General features: G+C 48.5%; 1 protein-coding gene across 5 annotated transcripts in view; it reads right to left on the bottom strand.

The window, feature by feature from the left end:
• Nucleotides 1-7557: 7557 nt before the first annotated feature.
• Nucleotides 7558-18056, bottom strand: part of UCKL1 (uridine-cytidine kinase 1 like 1) — a 79441-nt gene continuing 68942 nt past the window's right edge. For all 5 annotated transcript variants that reach the window (XM_082226105.1, XM_082226107.1, XM_082226104.1 and 2 more), the window contains exons 11-15: nucleotides 17194-17256; nucleotides 14235-14357; nucleotides 11399-11506; nucleotides 9055-9211; nucleotides 7558-7943 (exon numbers count right to left, since the gene is read on the bottom strand). In XM_082226105.1, the coding sequence (XP_082082231.1) occupies nucleotides 7867-7943; nucleotides 9055-9211; nucleotides 11399-11506; nucleotides 14235-14357; nucleotides 17194-17256 (528 nt within the window). In that variant the 3' untranslated portion in view covers nucleotides 7558-7866. The remainder of the gene's footprint in view (nucleotides 7944-9054; nucleotides 9212-11398; nucleotides 11507-14234; nucleotides 14358-17193; nucleotides 17257-18056) is intronic.

The following is an 18056-nucleotide window of genomic DNA, read 5'->3' as shown; positions in this document are numbered from 1 at the left end:
AAACAGCTGGCAGGCTGCCTGGCTTTCTTCCTTCTTGGGTAGAGAAAGAGGGGGCAATCAGAGGGGGTGGGCAACAGGGATGATCAGACCTGCCCAAATCAGTTTCTGTTAGTGTCTCATTTCCCCCAATTTATTTATTATTATTATTATTTTATGTATTTATTTGTTGAATTTATAAACTGCCCTATGCCTGGAGGTCTCAGGGCTGTTAACAGAATAAAATCAAAGTATAAAACCACAAAATACACAGTCAAAATAAAAACAACCACCCAATACCTACCCCCACCCCCACCCCCACAAAAACACATTTTAAAAGGGCATAGGATGTCAATAAGATCAACCAAAGGCCTGGTTTAAAAGGACCATTTTCACCTGGTGCCTAAAGGTGTATAATGAAGGCTCCAGGCGAACTTCCCTGGGGAGAGCGTTCCACAGAAGTGGAGCCACTGCAGAAAAGGCCCCGTTCTCGTGTTGCTCGCTGGATTATGCCCAAAGCCATGAAAAGTGGCAGACCCTCCAAGTGTCCCTATTTTCCAGGGACATCCCTGATTTAGAGAAGCTGTCCTGGTTTCTGATTTGATTTCTGAATGTCCCACTTTTCCTTAGAACATCCCTATTTTCATCGGAGGAATATTGGAGGGGATGGAGTTATCTGATCCCCGAGCCGTCTGAAGGCAATCCTGTATAGGGAAGTTTTTATAAAAATGTTTACTGTTTCGTTTTTATACATGCTGGAAGCTGCTTAGATTGGCTGAGGCAACCCAGTAAGATATGTGGGATATAAATACAGTGGTACCTCGGGTTAAGAACTTAATTTGTTCTGGAGGTCTGTTCTTAACCTGAAACTGATCTTAACCTGAGGTACCACTTTAGCTAATGGGGCCTCCTGCTGCCGCCGCACCACCGCCATGTGATTTCTGTTCTCATCCTGAAGCAAAGTTCTTAACCCGAGGTGCTATTTCTGGGTTAGCGGAGTCTGTAACCTGAAGCGTCTGTAACCTGAGGTACCACTGTAGTATAATTAACCTTATGACGTGATCCCCATGCAAATGGGTAGTTGCCTTTAATTCCAAATAAAGTAATAGATATCAACATTCTGGTCCACATGTAAGTCTGGGAAGTGCTGTGTGGGTCTGTTTCTGAATTTGCAAGGATCAAATTCTTCAAGCATCCCTAATTATTATTAAAGACGGAGATGTTTGAAGTTAGGTTGTCTCTGAATCCCAGCTATTGGAGCGAAATCCACTAGGGATAGTATATGCTTCGAATTATGTATTTAAATGTGTTTTTTCATGCAGGATGAGAAACGCCACAGATTAACTAGGAAGCAAGGTGGAACAGACTTACAAATAAACATGAATGAATGCAAAAGTGAAATAGACTAAAGACAAACCGTCCCTGCATGTAATGGCTAATGATAATTTCTCCTTCCACTCCCTGAAAGCCAATAGTGACATGCAGTGGCCAGAATATTGGACTTACAAAGGCACAAATCCTTGGTCATCCATAAAGCTCATTTGGTGACCTCATTGGGACAATCACAATGTTAAGTTGTGGGTGAACATATCAGACGACACTCTTGTTTATTCACAGGCCAGAACTGAACTGAACTGAACTGAAGGGTTCAGCCAGCCTGCTTATATAGAGCTCCACTAGAACGCAACAGTAACCATTTTCTGTAACTATCCAATCACTGAACGTCACTTTCAATCCCTTATTTGCATATGTAGACCTGAGTGAAAACTATCTACAGTATCCCCCTGCTGGCCCAGGGTGAGAACTTCGGTACATAACACACAAGATCTTGGCATGACCTACCTCACAGAGTCATTGTGGAAAATAAAAGGGGAATGGGGTGGAATCAACCATACAAATGGCACCCTGAAGAAAAAGGTAGGATTAAAATGTAAACAGATGTGCTGGTGCTCAGACCAGTGGTTTTTCTGGCCTCACTTCGCTCCAGAAAAGCGTATTTATTGTCAATCCTTTGGGATTTGTGGGAACACAGAGCGCTGTGGCCGCTGTCACAAAATGGCTGTCATGGAGGGGGTAGCTATTCACAAAATGACTACCAGTCACAAAAACATGACGGAAGGCAAATGGACCCATTTCTAGGAGACCCAAACCCAGCGCAACAGAGTGATAAACATCAACCCAGCCCCAGAAACAAAGAGGGAAACCCAGAAGAGAAAGAAAAAACAAATTAGTCCTAAATTAGTCCTAGTGACTGCTGCTGTCCCTCACAAAATATTTTTTTTTTCTGTCCCTCCCTCTTTGCCCTCTAACACGTTTTCTCCAGGCACTTTCCCTCTTTCCTGCCTGGCTACCCAGGTGCCAAAGCCAGGCTGGCAAAGTTCACAGGGTGGAAGTAGGAAAGAGTGACGCCCATTTCACTTCCTCTCTGTTCTTTTTACGGCTGTGGTCAGAACCTCCCCACTTCCTTTTCCTTTTTTTAAAAAAAACACACCACAATCATCAGCATTTTTTAAAATAAAAAATATATATAATATAACGGATATTTTATTTTCCACAACCCTGTGAATACAAAGAGAAAGTAAGATGATATTTGAAGCATAGATAGGTCATGGTTAATATTATTATTTTCTATTTCTCCCCACTTCCAAAGGAGATTAAAAAAAATGTGGGAGGAATTGCAGAGGCCTCATAGGTGCTGGGGGAGACCATCTCAGGTGTACCAGATTCGCGATATCAAGATTAGAGAGCAGTTGATTTCTAAGGGCTTTACTTCTGAAATAACAGAGCGCCACCCTTCCAATTCTTACACCTTTTGGACTGCACCTGTGTAATCTTTTCTGCTGGGCTTGGAGTGCCTGGTACCTCGGGTAAAGTACTTAATTCGTTCCAGAGGTCCGTACTTAACCTGAAACTGTTCTTAACCTGAAGCACCACTTTAGCTAATGGGGCCTCCTGTTGCTGCCGCGCCGCCGGAGCACGATTTCTGTTCTCATCCTGAAGCAAAGTTCTTAACCTGAAACACTATTTCTGGGTTAGCGGAGTCTGTAACCTGAAGTGTATGTAACCTGACGCGTATGTAACCCGAGGTACCACTGTATATAAAAGGACCTGTAAAATTTCCCCCTACCTGCACACAGTCTCTGTATAGGATATTGACCGTAATGGATGCTTCCGCTGGAAAGAATAGACTCTCTCACTCTGAGCTATATATGGAAGAGCTTGACAGCTTGGCCTATCTGAGATCTCTATCTGCCACTGTTTTCACTATCAGCACAAATCTGGGTTTTCTGGTCACTCGGCAAGGGAGGGGCAGGGTATGATCATAATCGGGGACTGGGTTCGCAAGGACGCCCACACGCATTTTCCAGTGTGGTGGGGCAGCTGCCGCAACCAGCAGGATGCTCTCAAAGGTCAGCCCTTTAAGGCAGGGTTGGTCAGGAGACGAGCGATGCAGCAAATTTAAAATTGCACTGGAAAGTTTGCAAGCTGAAGAGCTTTGCTTAATGGTAGAGCGCAGGCACTGCAGGCAGACGGTCCCCAATTTAATCCCCGGCATTGCCAGCGGAAAAAGAGGTACAGTGGTACCTCGGGTTAAGTACTTAATTCATTCCCGAGGTCTGTTCTTAACCTGAAACGGTTCTTAACCTGAAGCACCACTTTAGCTAATGGGGCCACCATGCCGCCACCCCACAATTTCTGTTCTCATCCTGAAGCAAAGTTCTTAACCCGAGGTACTATTTCTGGGTTAGTGGAGTCTGTAACCTGAAGCATATGTAACCTGAAGCATATGTAACCCGAGTTACCACTGTATTGGGTTGAGAGGCTGAAGAACGGACAACCCACCTGAGACCTCAAGGAAGTTCCAGCCAGAAAGAGCGAAAAATTCCTTGAGACAGAATTGCTGTTTGAAAGCACGTCAAAGTGCGAGTAGATAAATAGGTACCACTCCGGCGGGAAGGTAAACGGCGTTTCTGTGCGCTGCTCTGGTTCACCAGAAGCGGCTGAGTCATGCTGGCCACATGACCCGGAAGCTGTACGCCGGCTCCCTTGGCCAATAAAGTGAGATGAGCGCCGCAGCCCCAGAGTTGGCCACAACTGGACCTAACAGTCAGGGGTCCCTTTACCTTTACCTTTAAAAGGAAAATACTGTCGAAAATGTATAAGATTATTAGAGTGGAATACAAAGGATGAAGAGGGAAAAAGTGTTATGATTAGATGGGCCAAGGATTTGGGACGTAATATTGACTTTGAAAGGTGGGGAAAATTGTGGACAAGAACAATTAAATTCACAGCATGTGTGTCACGTAAAGAGAACTTAATGAAGATGATGTATCGTTGGTACATTACGCTGACTAAACTTGCTAAAATGTATAGAAACCAAGATAAAAACAGTTGGATATGCAAGGAGAAGGAGGGGAATTTCCTTCATATGTGGTGGACTTGTACTAAGGTACTTAGCCTTCTGGGATATAATATACAATGAGTTGAAAAAGGTTTTTAAATATAACTTCAACAAAAAACCAGAGGCATTTTTGTTAGGGTTAATTAGAGGGGAAATTCAGAAAAAAGATGTAAATTTGTTCATGTACACGACAATGGCTGTAAGAATACTTCTGGCCCAGAAATGGAAGCAGCAGGAACTTCCTACATTGGAAGAATGGCAGATAAAAATGGTAAAATACGTAGAGCTGGCAAAGCTGACGAGGAAGATCTGGAATCGACGTGACGAACTGTTTCAGAAGGACTGGAGCAAATTTATACTTTATATGAAAGAAAATTGTAAACATTTGAAAACGTTTGTAGGTTTGAGTTGAAATGTTTCGTAATGTGAAAATAAGGAGCTGATTTACATATAATGAGGTGAAATGTTAAAAGAAGATAGAAGGTACAAAAGTGGTTACAGAAATGCTAAGAATTTATTAAAAGATGTTTGGAAGTCAGAAAGAGAGAGGGAAGGAGGCTGATGCTCTTTTTGAGCAATGCTTAAGGTTATAGGTTTATGTAATGAAATGTAATTAAATATGGAAAATTCAATAAAAATTATTATAAAAAAGAGTGAAAAATTCCTGGACTAGAAAGTCAACTGGCATGGAAAGGACTGACAGGCTGATAGTTCATTCTTGATAATATATACTCCACCCATCCAACTGGCTTGCCCCAGCAACTCTGGGTGGCTTCCAACAATTTATAAAACCACAGTAAAATGTCAAACATTAAAAACTTCACTCAACAGAACAGAACTGCCTTCACATGTCTTCTAAAAGTTGCATATTTGTTTATCAGATAGTTGTTTATTTCCTTGACATCTGCTGGGAGCCTATTCCAGGGGGCGGGTGCCACTACCGAGAAGGCCCTCTGCCTGGTTCCCTGTAACTTCGCTTCTCGCAGTGAGGGAACTCAGTGTCAAGGCTGAACAATGGGGGTGGAGACGCTCCTTCAGGTATACTGGACCAAGGCTGTTTGGGGCTTTCAAGGTCAGCACCAACACTTTGAATTGGGCTTAGAAACACACTGGGAGCCAATGTAGATCTTTTAGGACCGGTGTTATATGGTCCAGGAAGCCGCTCCCAGTCACTGCATGCTGGATTAGTTGTAGTTTCCAAGTCACCTTCAAAGGTAGCTTGCTTTCACATTTTTAAATTGCTATTTTTATGTTTCTCCTGCTACCCATCTTGAGCCCCATATGGTTGATATAAATTTGGATGACATAAATTTAACAAACACATGGAAACCCAGTAGTGCACTCAGCATACAAGGGCAAGGCAGGGTCCCTACCTGAGACCCCAAAGAGCCCCTGCCAGCCCGAACAGGTAGCACTGGCTTTGGTGGAACAGTTTCCTGGATGAGAGCAAGACTTCTTCACAGGTACTTTTTGTCCCTTGGCTAATCTCATGACCGCATGGAAGCCAAGCCAAATTGTGTGGAAATACTGGTTCGGGATTTGCTATAATCAGAGAGATGGTTCTGGTTCCTGTTTTCTAGGGCTCCTTCTCCAGAAAGCCCTTCTCAAATTTGGCCTGTTTGAGCCTCTTGCCAAGCTAGAAACAGGATGGGGCCAGAGAGTTCTCATGAATGCAGCCATCTTGGAGCATCACGTGGCTTGTCATGTGTTGTTCATTAGCCCATTGGCCACATCCAAGATGGCAGCACTGCATGTCACTCAGCCCCAACTGCCATCTTGAGTAGGTCTGCTCTCGCAGAGTATAGGTGCCCATTTCACATCAAAACGGAGGTAAGCAACTTAGCTAGCCTTTTTTTGTACCCAACTGGTTAGTCCCGCAGACATTGCTAGATTATGACTCCCATGATACCTCATTATTGGCCTTGATGACTGGAGCTGGTAAGAGCTGGAATCCAAAAAAACATCTGGGAGAGGAGAGACAAGTTTTCTACCCCTGAATTATCTACCACTTTCATTCCCTTAGCAAGGTGCCCATGTTGTGAGAGGTGTTGGGATTCATCTGCTTTGACATTTCTCCTAAGACAACAACTCCTGAGAACACTTCATTCTCCAGCTTGTTTATATTTCAGAGTGTGAATCACAGAGCCCATTTGCAGGAGATGCGGAAGGCACAAACAATGTGAAAACATACCCAAATCAAGTTTCACATGGCCTGGAGTCTCACTGAAAATGTTGTTGCTTTTTAAACTCGATGCACTAGCTCCCATGTACAGCTGCCACCGCTGCAAACAGTTTGGCCAGAAGCTGAACTGGTGGATGAGTGCACTTAAAAAACTTTTTTTTTTTTTTTTACTAACTGCATCAAAACTGCAATGCACAACAGAATAAACAGCCCAAATTACAAATCATGGTATTCTGGAAAATGGGTCATATAATATCAAAAACACTCCTATAAAGGATTACGGTTAAGTGGAAGGTGTGGCTCTTAATTAGAGTTTTTACTCTGCATTCAAAAATTCCCTAAAGCTTCTCCATTCCTCCGCAGCTTTATTCCTGCTAACTCTTCTGTACATAAAAGCCATTCTCTCAACTGAGGAATGCCTTTCCAGTACACCTGTACCTCGGAAGTCAAACGGAATCCGTTCCGGAAGTCCGTTTGACTTCCAAAACGTTTGGGAGCCAAGGCGCGGCTTCCAATTGGTTGCAGGAAGCTCCTGCAGCCAATCGGAAGCCGCCGAAGTCGCACTGGATGTTCAGGTTCCAAAGGACGCTTGCAAACCAGAACACTTACTTCTGAGCTTGCGGCGTTCAGGAGCCAAAATGTACGAGTGCCAAGGCGTTTGGCTTCCAAGGTATGACTGTATTCTATGTCCTGTATAAACTATTGCAGCTGCAAGGCTCATACGACACAATGCTTCTTTTTCTCTAAGGGCTACCCCATCTGGATAAGACCGTTTTAAAAACTCTTGAGCTGGTGTGGTGGCTAAAAGTGTTGGACTGGGACCTGGGAGTCCAGGGTTCAAATCTCCACTTAACCACAAGGCTCACTAGCTGCCTTTACTGCCTCTCCAGGAGACAAAAGTTGGGTCTGTGGCCGCATTAACACAAAAGATGGTTGAACTGCTTGGTTAGTTGGGCATGATTGACACCCATCGTCAACAAGACACTTGAAACTTAGCTGAAACATTCTCTCTTTTTTTTAATAAAATAAGTTATAGTAAATCTTTAAATTAAAATACATTGCCTCTAGGCTCAGAAACGCTCTTGAGCACGTAAAAAAAGGCAGCAAGCATCTCTCGTCATCCGCTCCATTTCCCAAAAAATATGCTCTCAGTCACGGCCTCTGATGGAAGATGAGTAAGAAAAAACTGTGGTGCAGTGCGATAGTCTCTTTGCAAATGTTGGGGGGGGCGTTTTGGGGGGGGGTTAAGGTGCAGTGCAGAAGCCTCTTTCCCTCCAGAGTGGTTCCTTTACAAAAGAGGAGCTTGCTATGAGTCCAGGAGGTCTTCTTCGTCACTCCAGTCGGGAGGCGCATCCGTGCCAAAGTATCGATCTCCAAAATTTCCTAGAGGGAGGCAGGAGGGAACGGGAATTAGGAAGAGCTACGAGAAACCCTTGTGCACGTAGGAAGAACGCTGAGCTGTGTCTGTGCTATTCAGAGATGTGCCCAGAACGTTCCCGTCTGGCAAAAACCCCAAAGTCCTTCTGCTAGATTCTCATTATTGCAACCCGTTTCATGCGCGTCCAGCAAATCCTGGAAATTTGCCACCTTCACAAATCAAGCTGGTGGCAGGAGCGTGCTTGAAGCCTTGCCCACTTCTCGGGTGTTAAATCTGGCAGAGGAGACTCTCTTGGGTATTTCCAGCAACCTCGGAAGTGCGGGGAAAGCTGGCCAAGGAGAGGGCTTTCTCTGAGGCAGACCCTAAATTGTGGAACTCCCCACAGAGATGAATCTCCATTGTCCGGCTTTTGTCATATGCTGAAAAGAAGTCTGCCTTGTGGGACCCACTGGTGTGCCCTGGTTGGAATTATGTTTCTTGTTTTTACAACTATTATTATTATTATTACATTTCTATGCCACCCATACTGCAGCCACTCTGGGTGGCTTCCAACAACTGTAAGACCGCAGTAAAACATCAAACATTTAAAAACTTTCCTATACACGGCTGCCTTCAGATGCCTTATTCCAGGCATAGGCAAACTCTGCCCTCCAGATGTTTTGCGACTACAACTCCCATCACCCCTAGCTAACAGGACCAGTGGTCAGGGATGATGGGAACTGTAGTCTCAAAACATCTGGAGGGCTGAGTTTGCCTATGCCTGCCTTATTCAAACTCTCTGCAGCTAGGGGGAAAAAACCACAATGCTAAGAAACGACCCCTTATTTTCTGCATCAATGGTGATGGTTAGGAATTATATTATTGCTTGCAAGCAGCTCTGAGCCATCAGAGAATGAAAAACTCAAAAGCTTTTCCAGGGATCCGACAACCGTAAGAACATAAGGAAGAGCTGGTTGCTGGATCAGGGCCACTCCAGTCCAGCATCCTGTTCTCACAGTGGAAACACATAATTGGGATATGAGCATAAGAGAAACTCTCCCCTTTTGATGTTTCCAGTAACGGGTATTCAGAAGCTTCGCTGGCTCAAGACAGGACCTCCTAACCCTGGCCACTCACCAATACCAGGGATGATGCGGAAGAGGTCGTTCACTTTCTTGTCCACGGCTGTCGTGATGATCTTCACCTGCGGGAAGGCGTAAGCGACAGAGTGGACGCCCATCTCGGCCATCAGCAGGGAGAGGAGGAATATCTTGTCCTCTGGGACGTCGTGGTCCTGAGAAAGAAGAGGGTTTCGGCCATTTAGTTTCACTCCCCAGCTTGCCCTCTGGCCCTCTGGGTGTTACGGAACTACAACTCCCAACAACCCTGGTCACTGGCTGTGGGAATTGTAGTTCAGCAACATCTGGTTTTCCCGCACCCAGCTTATGCTTCAGGCGGACAGTCAGATGAAATACTCAGCATTGTTCCCTTCATTTCTAATGTTCAGAGGGGAGTGCTGTTACCTCTTCCCTTCCCTCCCAACAGCCTCTTTCCCTCCCTCCCTCAGCCTCTTCCCTTCCCTCCCAACAGCCTCTTTTCCTCCCTCCCAACAGCCTCTTTTCCTCCCTCCCAACAGCCTTTTTACCTCCCTCCCAACAGCCTCTTTCTCGCTCTCCCAACAGCCTCTTTCTCTCTCTCCCAACAGCCTCTTTTCTCTCTCCCTCCCAACAGCCTCTTTCTCTCCCTCCCAACAGCTTCTTTCTCTCCCTCCCAACAGCCTCTTTCTCTCCCTCCAAACAGCCTCTTTCTCTCCCTCCAAACAGCCTTCTTCCCTCCCTCCCAACAGCCTCTTTCTCTCCCTCTCAACAGCCTTCTTCCCTCCCTCCCAACAGCCTCTTTCTCTCCCTCCCAACAGCCTCTTTCCTTCCCTCCCAACAGCCTCTTTCCTTCTCTCCCAACTGCTTCTTTCCTTCCCTCCCAACAGCCTCTTTCCTTCCCTCCCAACTGCCTCTTTCCTTCCCTCCCAACTGCCTCTTTCCTTCCCTCCCAACAGCCTCTTTCCTTCCCTCCCAACTGCCCATTCCCTTCCCTCCCAACAGCCTCTTTCCTTCCCTCCCAACAGCCTTTATCCTTCTCTCCCAACTGCCTCTTTCCTTCCCTCCCAACAGCCTCTTTCCTTCCCTCCCAACTGCCCATTCCCTTCCCTCCCAACAGCCTCTTTCCTTCCCTCCCAACTGCCCATTCCCTTCCCTCCCAACAGCCTCTTTCCTTCCCTCCCAACTGCCTCTTCCCTTCCCTCCCAACTACCTCTTTCCCTCACAACTGCCTCTTTCCTTCCCTCCCAACTGCCTCTTCCCTCCCAACTGCCCATTCCCTTCCCTCCCAACAGCCTCTTTCCTTCCCTCCCAACTGCCCATTCCCTTCCCTCCCAACAGCCTCCTTCCTTCCCTCCCAACAGCCTTTATCCTTCCCTCCCAACTGCCTCTTTCCTTCCCTCCCAACTGCCTCTTTCCTTCCCTCCCAACTGCCTCTTTCCTTCCCTCCCAACTGCCCTTTCCCTTCCCTCCCAACAGCCTCTTTCCCTCCCTCCCAACAGCCTCTTCCCTTCCCTCCCAACAGCCTCTTTCCTTCCCTCCCAACTGCCCATTCCCTTCCCTCCCAACAGCCTCCTTCCTTCCCTCCCAACAGCCTTTATCCTTCCCTCCCAACTGCCTCTTTCCTTCCCTCCCAACTGCCTCTTTCCTTCCCTCCCAACAGCCTCTTTCCTTCCCTCCCAATTGCCCATTCCCTTCCCTCCCAACAGCCTCTTTCCTTCCCTCCCAACAGCCTTTATCCTTCTCTCCCAACTGCCTCTTTCCTTCCCTCCCAACAGCCTCCTTCCTTCCCTCCCAACAGCCTCTTTCCTTCCCTCCCAACAGCCTTTATCCTTCCCTCCCAACTGCCTCTTTCCTTCCCTCCCAACTGCCTCTTTCCTTCCCTCCCAACAGCCTCTTTCCTTCCCTCCCAATTGCCCATTCCCTTCCCTCCCAACAGCCTCTTTCCTTCCCTCCCAACAGCCTTTATCCTTCCCTCCCAACTGCCTCTTTCCTTCCCTCCCAACTGCCTCTTTCCTTCCCTCCCAACAGCCTCTTTCCTTGCCTCCCAACAGCCTCTTTCCCTCCCTCCCAACAGCCTCTTTCCTTCCCTTCCAATAGCCTCTTTCTTTCCCTCCCAACTGTCTCTTTCCTTCCCTCCCAACAGCCTCTTCCCTTCCCTTCCAACAGCCTCTTTCCTTCCCTCCCAACAGCCTCTTTCCCTCCCTCCCAACTGTCTCTTTCCTTCCCTCCCAACAGCCTCTTCCCTTCCCTCCCAACAGCCTCTTTCCTTCCCTCCCAACAGCCTCTTCCCTTCCCTCCCAACTGCCTCTTTCCCTCCCAACAGCCTCTTTCCTTCTCTCCCAACAGCTAAGTCAAAGCTGTCCCACGCCACCTGCCTCCCTTACCAGCAACACCCTCACAGCCATCATGGCTGCTGCTCCTGTAGAGACCGTACAGTCCATGAGGATCACGTGATCTTCACTGATGTCCTTCGGAAGCCTCAGATAATGCAGCTGGAGGAGGGAGAAGGAGGAAGGGAGCGTTCAGAGACGGCAAGCAGGGAGGGAAGTGTCCCCAGCAGGAGTGCCCTGCTCATTCCTTGCATAGGGTCACTGTGGGCAACCCACATCCCCCAAGACAAAAGTTGGCGAGTACCATCAAGTGAGCCCAGAGGTGGATATAGACTAGGCCAGTCTTCCCTAACCTGGTGCCCTCTGGGTGTTTTGGCCAACAACTTCTGGAAAGCTTAATAATAATAATAATAATAATAATTTATTTATACCCTGCCCATCTGGCTGGGTCTTCCCAGCCACCCTGGGCAGCTTTCAACATATTAAAAGACAGTACAGTGGTACCCCGCAAGACGAACGCCTCGCAAGACGGAAAACCCGCTAGACGAAAGGGTTTTCCGTTTCGGAGGCGCTTCGCAATACGAATTTCCCTATGGGCTTGCTTCGCAAGACGACAGCCCATAGGGAAATCTCAGGGACAGCGGGGAAGCGCAGGGCGTCTTCCCCACTGTCCTCGGACCTCCTCCCGCCGCCGGGCATCGGAACGAAGCTCCGATGCCCGTGCGGGGGGGAACGCCTCCTCCCGCCGCCGGGCATCGGAACCAAGCTCCGATGCCTGGCGGCGGCGGGGGAACGTCTCCTCCCGCCGCGCGGCATCGGAACCAAGCTCCGATGCCGGGCGGCGGCGGGGGAACGCCTCCTCCCGCCGCGCGGCATCGGAACCAAGCTCCGATGCCGGGCGGCGGCGGGGGACCGCCTCCTCCCGCCGCGGGCATCGGAACCAAGCTCCGATGCCGGGCGGCGGCGGGGGAACGCCTCCTCCCGCCGCCGGGCATCGGAACCAAGCTCCGATGCCGGGCGGCGGCGGGGGAACGCCTCCTCCCGCCGCGCGGCATCGGAACCAAGCTCCGATGCCGGGCGGCGGCGGGGGAACGCCTCCTCCCGCCGCCGGGCATCGGAACCAAGCTCCGATGCCGGGCGGCGGCGGGGGAACGCCTCCTCCCGCCGCGCGGCATCGGAACCAAGCTCCGATGCCGGGCGGCGGCGGGGGAACGCCTCCTCCCGCCGCGCGGCATCGGAACCAAGCTCCGATGCCGGGGGGACACCTTCTCCCGCCACCCGGCATCGGATGGCTTTCCTGAAGAGTTGGGGTGGGAGGAGGGTTTTCCTTCCCACCGCCAACATTCAGAATGCTGTTCTGAATGTTGGCGGTGGGGAGGAAAAACCCTCCTCCCACGCAAGCCCCGGGAACAGAGGAGAAGCGCTGCGCACCTTCCCCTCTGTTCCCGTACCTGTCCTGAAGGCTTGCGGTGGGGAGAAAAGCCCTTCTCCGCACCGCCTGCCTGGCAAGCGGTTTCCCTAGGAACGCATTAATTGATTTTCAATGCATTCCTATGGGAAACCGTGCTTCGCAAGACGAAAAACTCGCAAGAAGAAAAAACTTGCGGAACGAATTAATTTCGTCTTGCGAGGCACCACTGTAGTCTGTTAAACATTAAACGCTTCCCTAAACAGGACTGCCTTCAAATGTCTTCTGAATGTCAGGTAGTTGTTTTTCTCTTTGACATCTGGTGGGAGGGCGTTCCACAGGGCGGGCGCCACCACCGAGAAGGCCCTCTGCCTGGTTCCCTGTAACTTGGCTTCTCACAGCGAGGGAACCGCCAGAAGGCCCTCGGCGCTGGATCTCAGTGTCTGAGCTGGACGATGAGGGTGGAGACGCTCCTTCAGGTATACTGGACCGAGGCCGTTTAGGGCTTTAAAGGTCAGCACCAACACTTTGAATTGTGCTTGGAAACGTACTCCTGGTCAAAGAGTGCTGCAAAGCATTGCATTGTCAGCAATATTAAGTTTTATTCATGCCCACTGTACACCATTGCCTATTTGTGGCTGGGCTGACGCGAATTGTAGTCCAAAAGATTTGAAGGACACTCAGCTGGCAAAGGATGGACTACACAAAATTAATGGACTCCTTCAATATCCACCTGATCTCTTTGATCTTGCCGGACAGGACGTTGGGCTGGCCTGTATCTATTGAGCAACACTGCTTAAATATCTTTGTTATCACTCTTCTTCTCCATCATCAGCCCTCTTAAAGTAGCATGAGCTATGCCATCAAAGAACAAGAAGCTGAATAATAATAATAATAATAATAATAATAATAATAATAATAGATTGTATCAAATGCAAGTCATGCTCAGAGCAGACCCATTGAAACTAATGGAAACATCCGTTTCAATGGGTGCAGACCCAAAATTTAGCTGGCCACAACCCACTTCTAGCTAGCCCTTGACCAAAAGGTCCCAGGACAGGTTACAAAAATATCAGAATTAAAGACTGACGATGGTATCCAAATAATATCAGTGCAATGCTTGCACAATAGAACTTTCTCCCTAGGCACACCCAGCGCCCTTCCCAAATCTGCTCTGGATGGGTTGGGGGAGCCCCTGGAACAGATTAAGGGGGTGCAAGGGGGGAAAGGGGGGAAAGTTCTCTTGCAGGAGCACAGATCCTTGTGCTGGAAGGACACGTTAGCAGGATACCGCCCCAAACTCAGTCTCATTAAAATCATAAAATAACAAGCCACAAAACCGACCAATAACCGTATTAACAGGACCACAGTGCAGAGCAACAATGCCTTGAGTTTTGAGGGGTTTGGGATACCGCTAGAAAGGTGGCCAAGTAGCTCAGGCCACTACTAAGCCCTTGCCCCATACCAGGCCTGGATATGTACCTCTGGCTCCCCCGTATACCGGTTGGTCTGGATGAGGATGGTGCCAATCCGGACATCCTTACAAACGGCCCGCAGCGCTGGCTCCATGGTCTCCCCAGCCCTCAAAATGGACACACCGGTAATCTGAAAGACAGAGGACAAGGTGGAAACCCACAAGTATAATTCCTCCAGCTCTCTACTGCCAGTGTGGTGTAGTGGTTAAGAGCGGTGGACTCGTAATCTGGTGAACTGGGTTCGATTCCCCTCTCCTCCACATGCAGCTGCTGGGTGACCCTGGGCTAGTCACACTTCTCTGAAGTCTCTCAGCCTCACTCACCTCACAGAGTGTTTGCTGAGGGGGGGGAAGGGAAAAGGAGATTGTTAGCCGCTTTGAGACTCCTTAAAGGTAAAGGGACCCCTGACCATTAGGTCCAGTCGTGGCCGACTCTGGGGTTGCGGCACTCATCTCGCTTTACTGGCCAAGGGAGCCGGCGTACAGCTTCTGGGTCATGTGGCCAGCATGACTAAGCCGCTTCTGGAGAACCAGAGCAGCGCACGGAAACACCATTTACCTTCCCGCCGGAGCAGTACCTATTTATCTACTTGCACTTTGACATGCTTTCGAACTGCTAGGTTGGCAGGAGCAGAGACCGAGCAATGGGAGCTCATCCTGTTGCAGGGATTTGAACCACTGACCTTCTGATCGGCAAGTCCTAGGCTCTGTGGCTTAACCCATAGTGCCACCCGCATCCCCTTGAGACTCCTTAGGGTAGTGAAAAGCAGGATATCAAATCCAAATTCCTCCTCCTCCTCCTCCTCCTCCTCCTCCTCCTCCTCCTCTTCTTCTTCTTCTTCTTCTTCTTCTTCTTCTTCTATCTCACCATTCTGCATTTCTTAGAACGTGGCGGCTAAGTAAAAAGAATCACCTCCAGGTGATCAGGCTGTGTCGTTGACATAAAGGAATACAAAGGAGTCGCTGCCTTGTTCTTCCGTTTTCAAGCGAAGTTCTGTGGAGTTGTGTTCATGCCTGCCTTAGACAAATGAGTGAGCTGAAAAAGCTCCGCTCTGTTTCAAAGTGGGCCCAGACGGGGTTCGGTTCGAAAAGGGGTTCATCTGTAACGTTGGCCAGCTCTCCTTGCAAGTTCCAAACCCTTTCCAAGTAGAAAGCTCCTTTCCTTTGAGAAGGGAGGGGGTAGCTGGTGGGGAGGTGGGCTTGCCAGAGACAGGAGAGCTCTTTCCACCTGGTTGTTAAGCGGAAATCAGGCTGCAGGGCAAACACAATTTCCCTAGGACAGTCATTTCCTGCCGGCAAGATTGGTACTTGGGGTTACTCTGCCTTCTACATTGAGTTGGGAGGCAGAGGAAACAGCAGTCCCATGATCCCTGGCAAGAATTGTCAGTGCACGCTTCACCCTCTGGTAGTGTGGATTTGCTAAGGGACGTGGTTGGCGCTGTGGTCTAAACCACTGAGCCTCTTGGGCTTGCCGATTGGAAGGTCGTCGGTTCGAATCCCCGCAAAGGGGTGAGCTTCTGTTGCTCTGTCCCAGCTCCTGCCAACCTAGCAGTTCAAAAGCACACCAGTGCAAGTAGATAAATAGGTACCATTGCGGCAGGAAGGTAAACAGTGTTTCCATGCACTCTGGCACTCGTTATGGTCCTCCGTGCACCAGTAGCAGTTTAATCCCGGAAAGCTGTCTGTGGACAAATGCCGGCTCCCTCGGACTGAAAGCGAGATGAGCGCCGCAACCCCATAGCCACCTTTGCCTGGACTTAACAGTCCAGGAGTCTTTTACCCTTTTTTAAACCTAGTGTGGATTTGTGTGTGTGTTTCTCTAAGAATACTTAATCAAACACTGAAATCTCCCCACCGCTTCACTCCAAGCATTCTTGAGAAGTATTCCTTTTTTAAAAAATCAACACCAGTGTTTTTCAGGAAGACTCAGTGGGAGTTTGTCATCTGCCCAGCTGTTCTCCGATAAATTATCCCTCTTTTTCAGGATCCTGGAAAAGGAGCCTTTATTAAAGTGATACCAAATGCATTTGAATTGAATCGGTTAATTAATTTTAAACCGAGTGAAGCTAGGCAATTAATCAATTAGAAAATCTTTTAAATAGTAGAAAACCTTTCTCTTGCTACATAATCCTCTTGCTTCCTTCAGTTGCTGGTGGGTCTTCTCAACAGAAACTGGGCCTGTTCTTTCCTTTTGTGTCAGGTTGAATTGGGAATTCCATTCCACCCTTTGCTGCAGATACGTGGGATTGTTACATGTGACATGTCTGTTTACATTCCAGCACAGATTGCTGGAGTCCCGTGAGCGGAACTTCCGCTCTGTATTGCTTTTGTTTTCTCTCTCTCCGAGAAGAACGACAAGGAGGGAAGCCATGTTTTTCTTTGTCCTGATTTATGTATCATAAATGCGTAGTTTAGTATAGTATCCACGCCTCGAGCCTGATCTGTTGTGTGTTTACTCTGCTGAGTAATGTGTGCTCTTGCATGCACAGTAGCATGAGTCGCGGACGCACGTCGGAGGATGACTGATGGATCTCCGCAATGGCAAGGCTGAGAAGGGACACGCTCCGGCTGGGGCAAGCCAGCTGGCTTTCCATCCCACAGTTCCAACACTCTCCAGGTGCACCAGACTCAAGGATGCTCAGACCCAGATGTGTGCTATTTTTAGGAGAAAGCTGTCCAAAAGCTCCGAGTTATTGAAAACTACTGAATGTGCAGATACAGAAACCCAGGGGTCACTATTGTGACACCGACAGGTTCAGGAGTGACTGCCAGCACAGCACCTGTCAAAGGCTTCAGCAAATATCCCCTCAAAACACCGCAATACGAAAAGAGAGAGTTAAGATTTGTCCCAAATAGAAGATGCCACAAGCAGAAAGCTGGAACTATGAATCAAAACAGAAGCAGGTTTCACACACCAATGGTTTTATCCGGACTCTGCTTTGAGAATCCTCTGCCAGCGACACTTACTTGCTTCCCACTGTAATTTCGGCCTTCATAGTCCTGCCCTTGCGGGGTCTGAACTGTGCAGGTCTGGAAAGGCAACAGCACACAGGAATTAATAGGGAATTTGGGCAGGGACAGAGTCCAAGTGAGAAATACGGAGCTCGTCAGTGGCAGAAAAGCAGAATAAATTACGCAAAACAAACAGACGTGTGCATTTTTAAAAAACAACTTATGCAGGCTGCAAATCCAGGTTTCCTTAGGGCAGAATGCAAGCGCCCATCACTGAAACCATTTCTATCCAGCTCTCTTCCCAGGCCACAAAAAGGGTGCAGAGAGAGAGGGTGAGGTTCTAGAGGGTTTTATGAGCAAGTAAGGTCACTTTTGGGGCATAATTAAGTTTAGCCTAATATTGCGTCTTTAAACTGTTTTCAGCAAGAGAAGAAAACTCATCTCTGGACTTGAACGCCACTGCTTTTGTGGCATCACCTGCCCTCAAATTTTCTTCTTAGATTTAGGGCTGAATAGAACGTTTTCCAGGTCCACCCTCTAGCTTGAAATCCATGATTTCAGGTGGGGCAAACCTCACTCTCCGAAAGCCCCCCAACTCTGCTTTTCTCATAGCTGTTTGACGCTGTTCACAAATCACCTCCCTGCCTCACAGTCTGGTGCCAAATCAGTCATTTCCCCTCTGTATTTCCCTCAAGCAATCCCAAGCCATTGGAGATTTTAAACAGGAGGCAACATTGCAATAGAATGCAACTAATCAGATGGGAGATGGGCGCCATTTTGAGCGAGGGCAATGCCACTTATAGAGGTCACATGGGTGATCCCAACCAATCAAGAGGATGCAAAATGAGCACGCTGCCTGCTCCCTCCCAATGATACTG

Source organism: Podarcis vaucheri (assembly GCF_965113315.1).
Source record: "Podarcis vaucheri genome assembly, chromosome: 6".
Classification (NCBI taxonomy): domain Eukaryota; kingdom Metazoa; phylum Chordata; class Lepidosauria; order Squamata; family Lacertidae; genus Podarcis; species Podarcis vaucheri.
The sequence above is the reverse complement of the archived record's forward strand: the minus strand, read 5'-3'. Positions and strand labels throughout refer to the sequence as shown.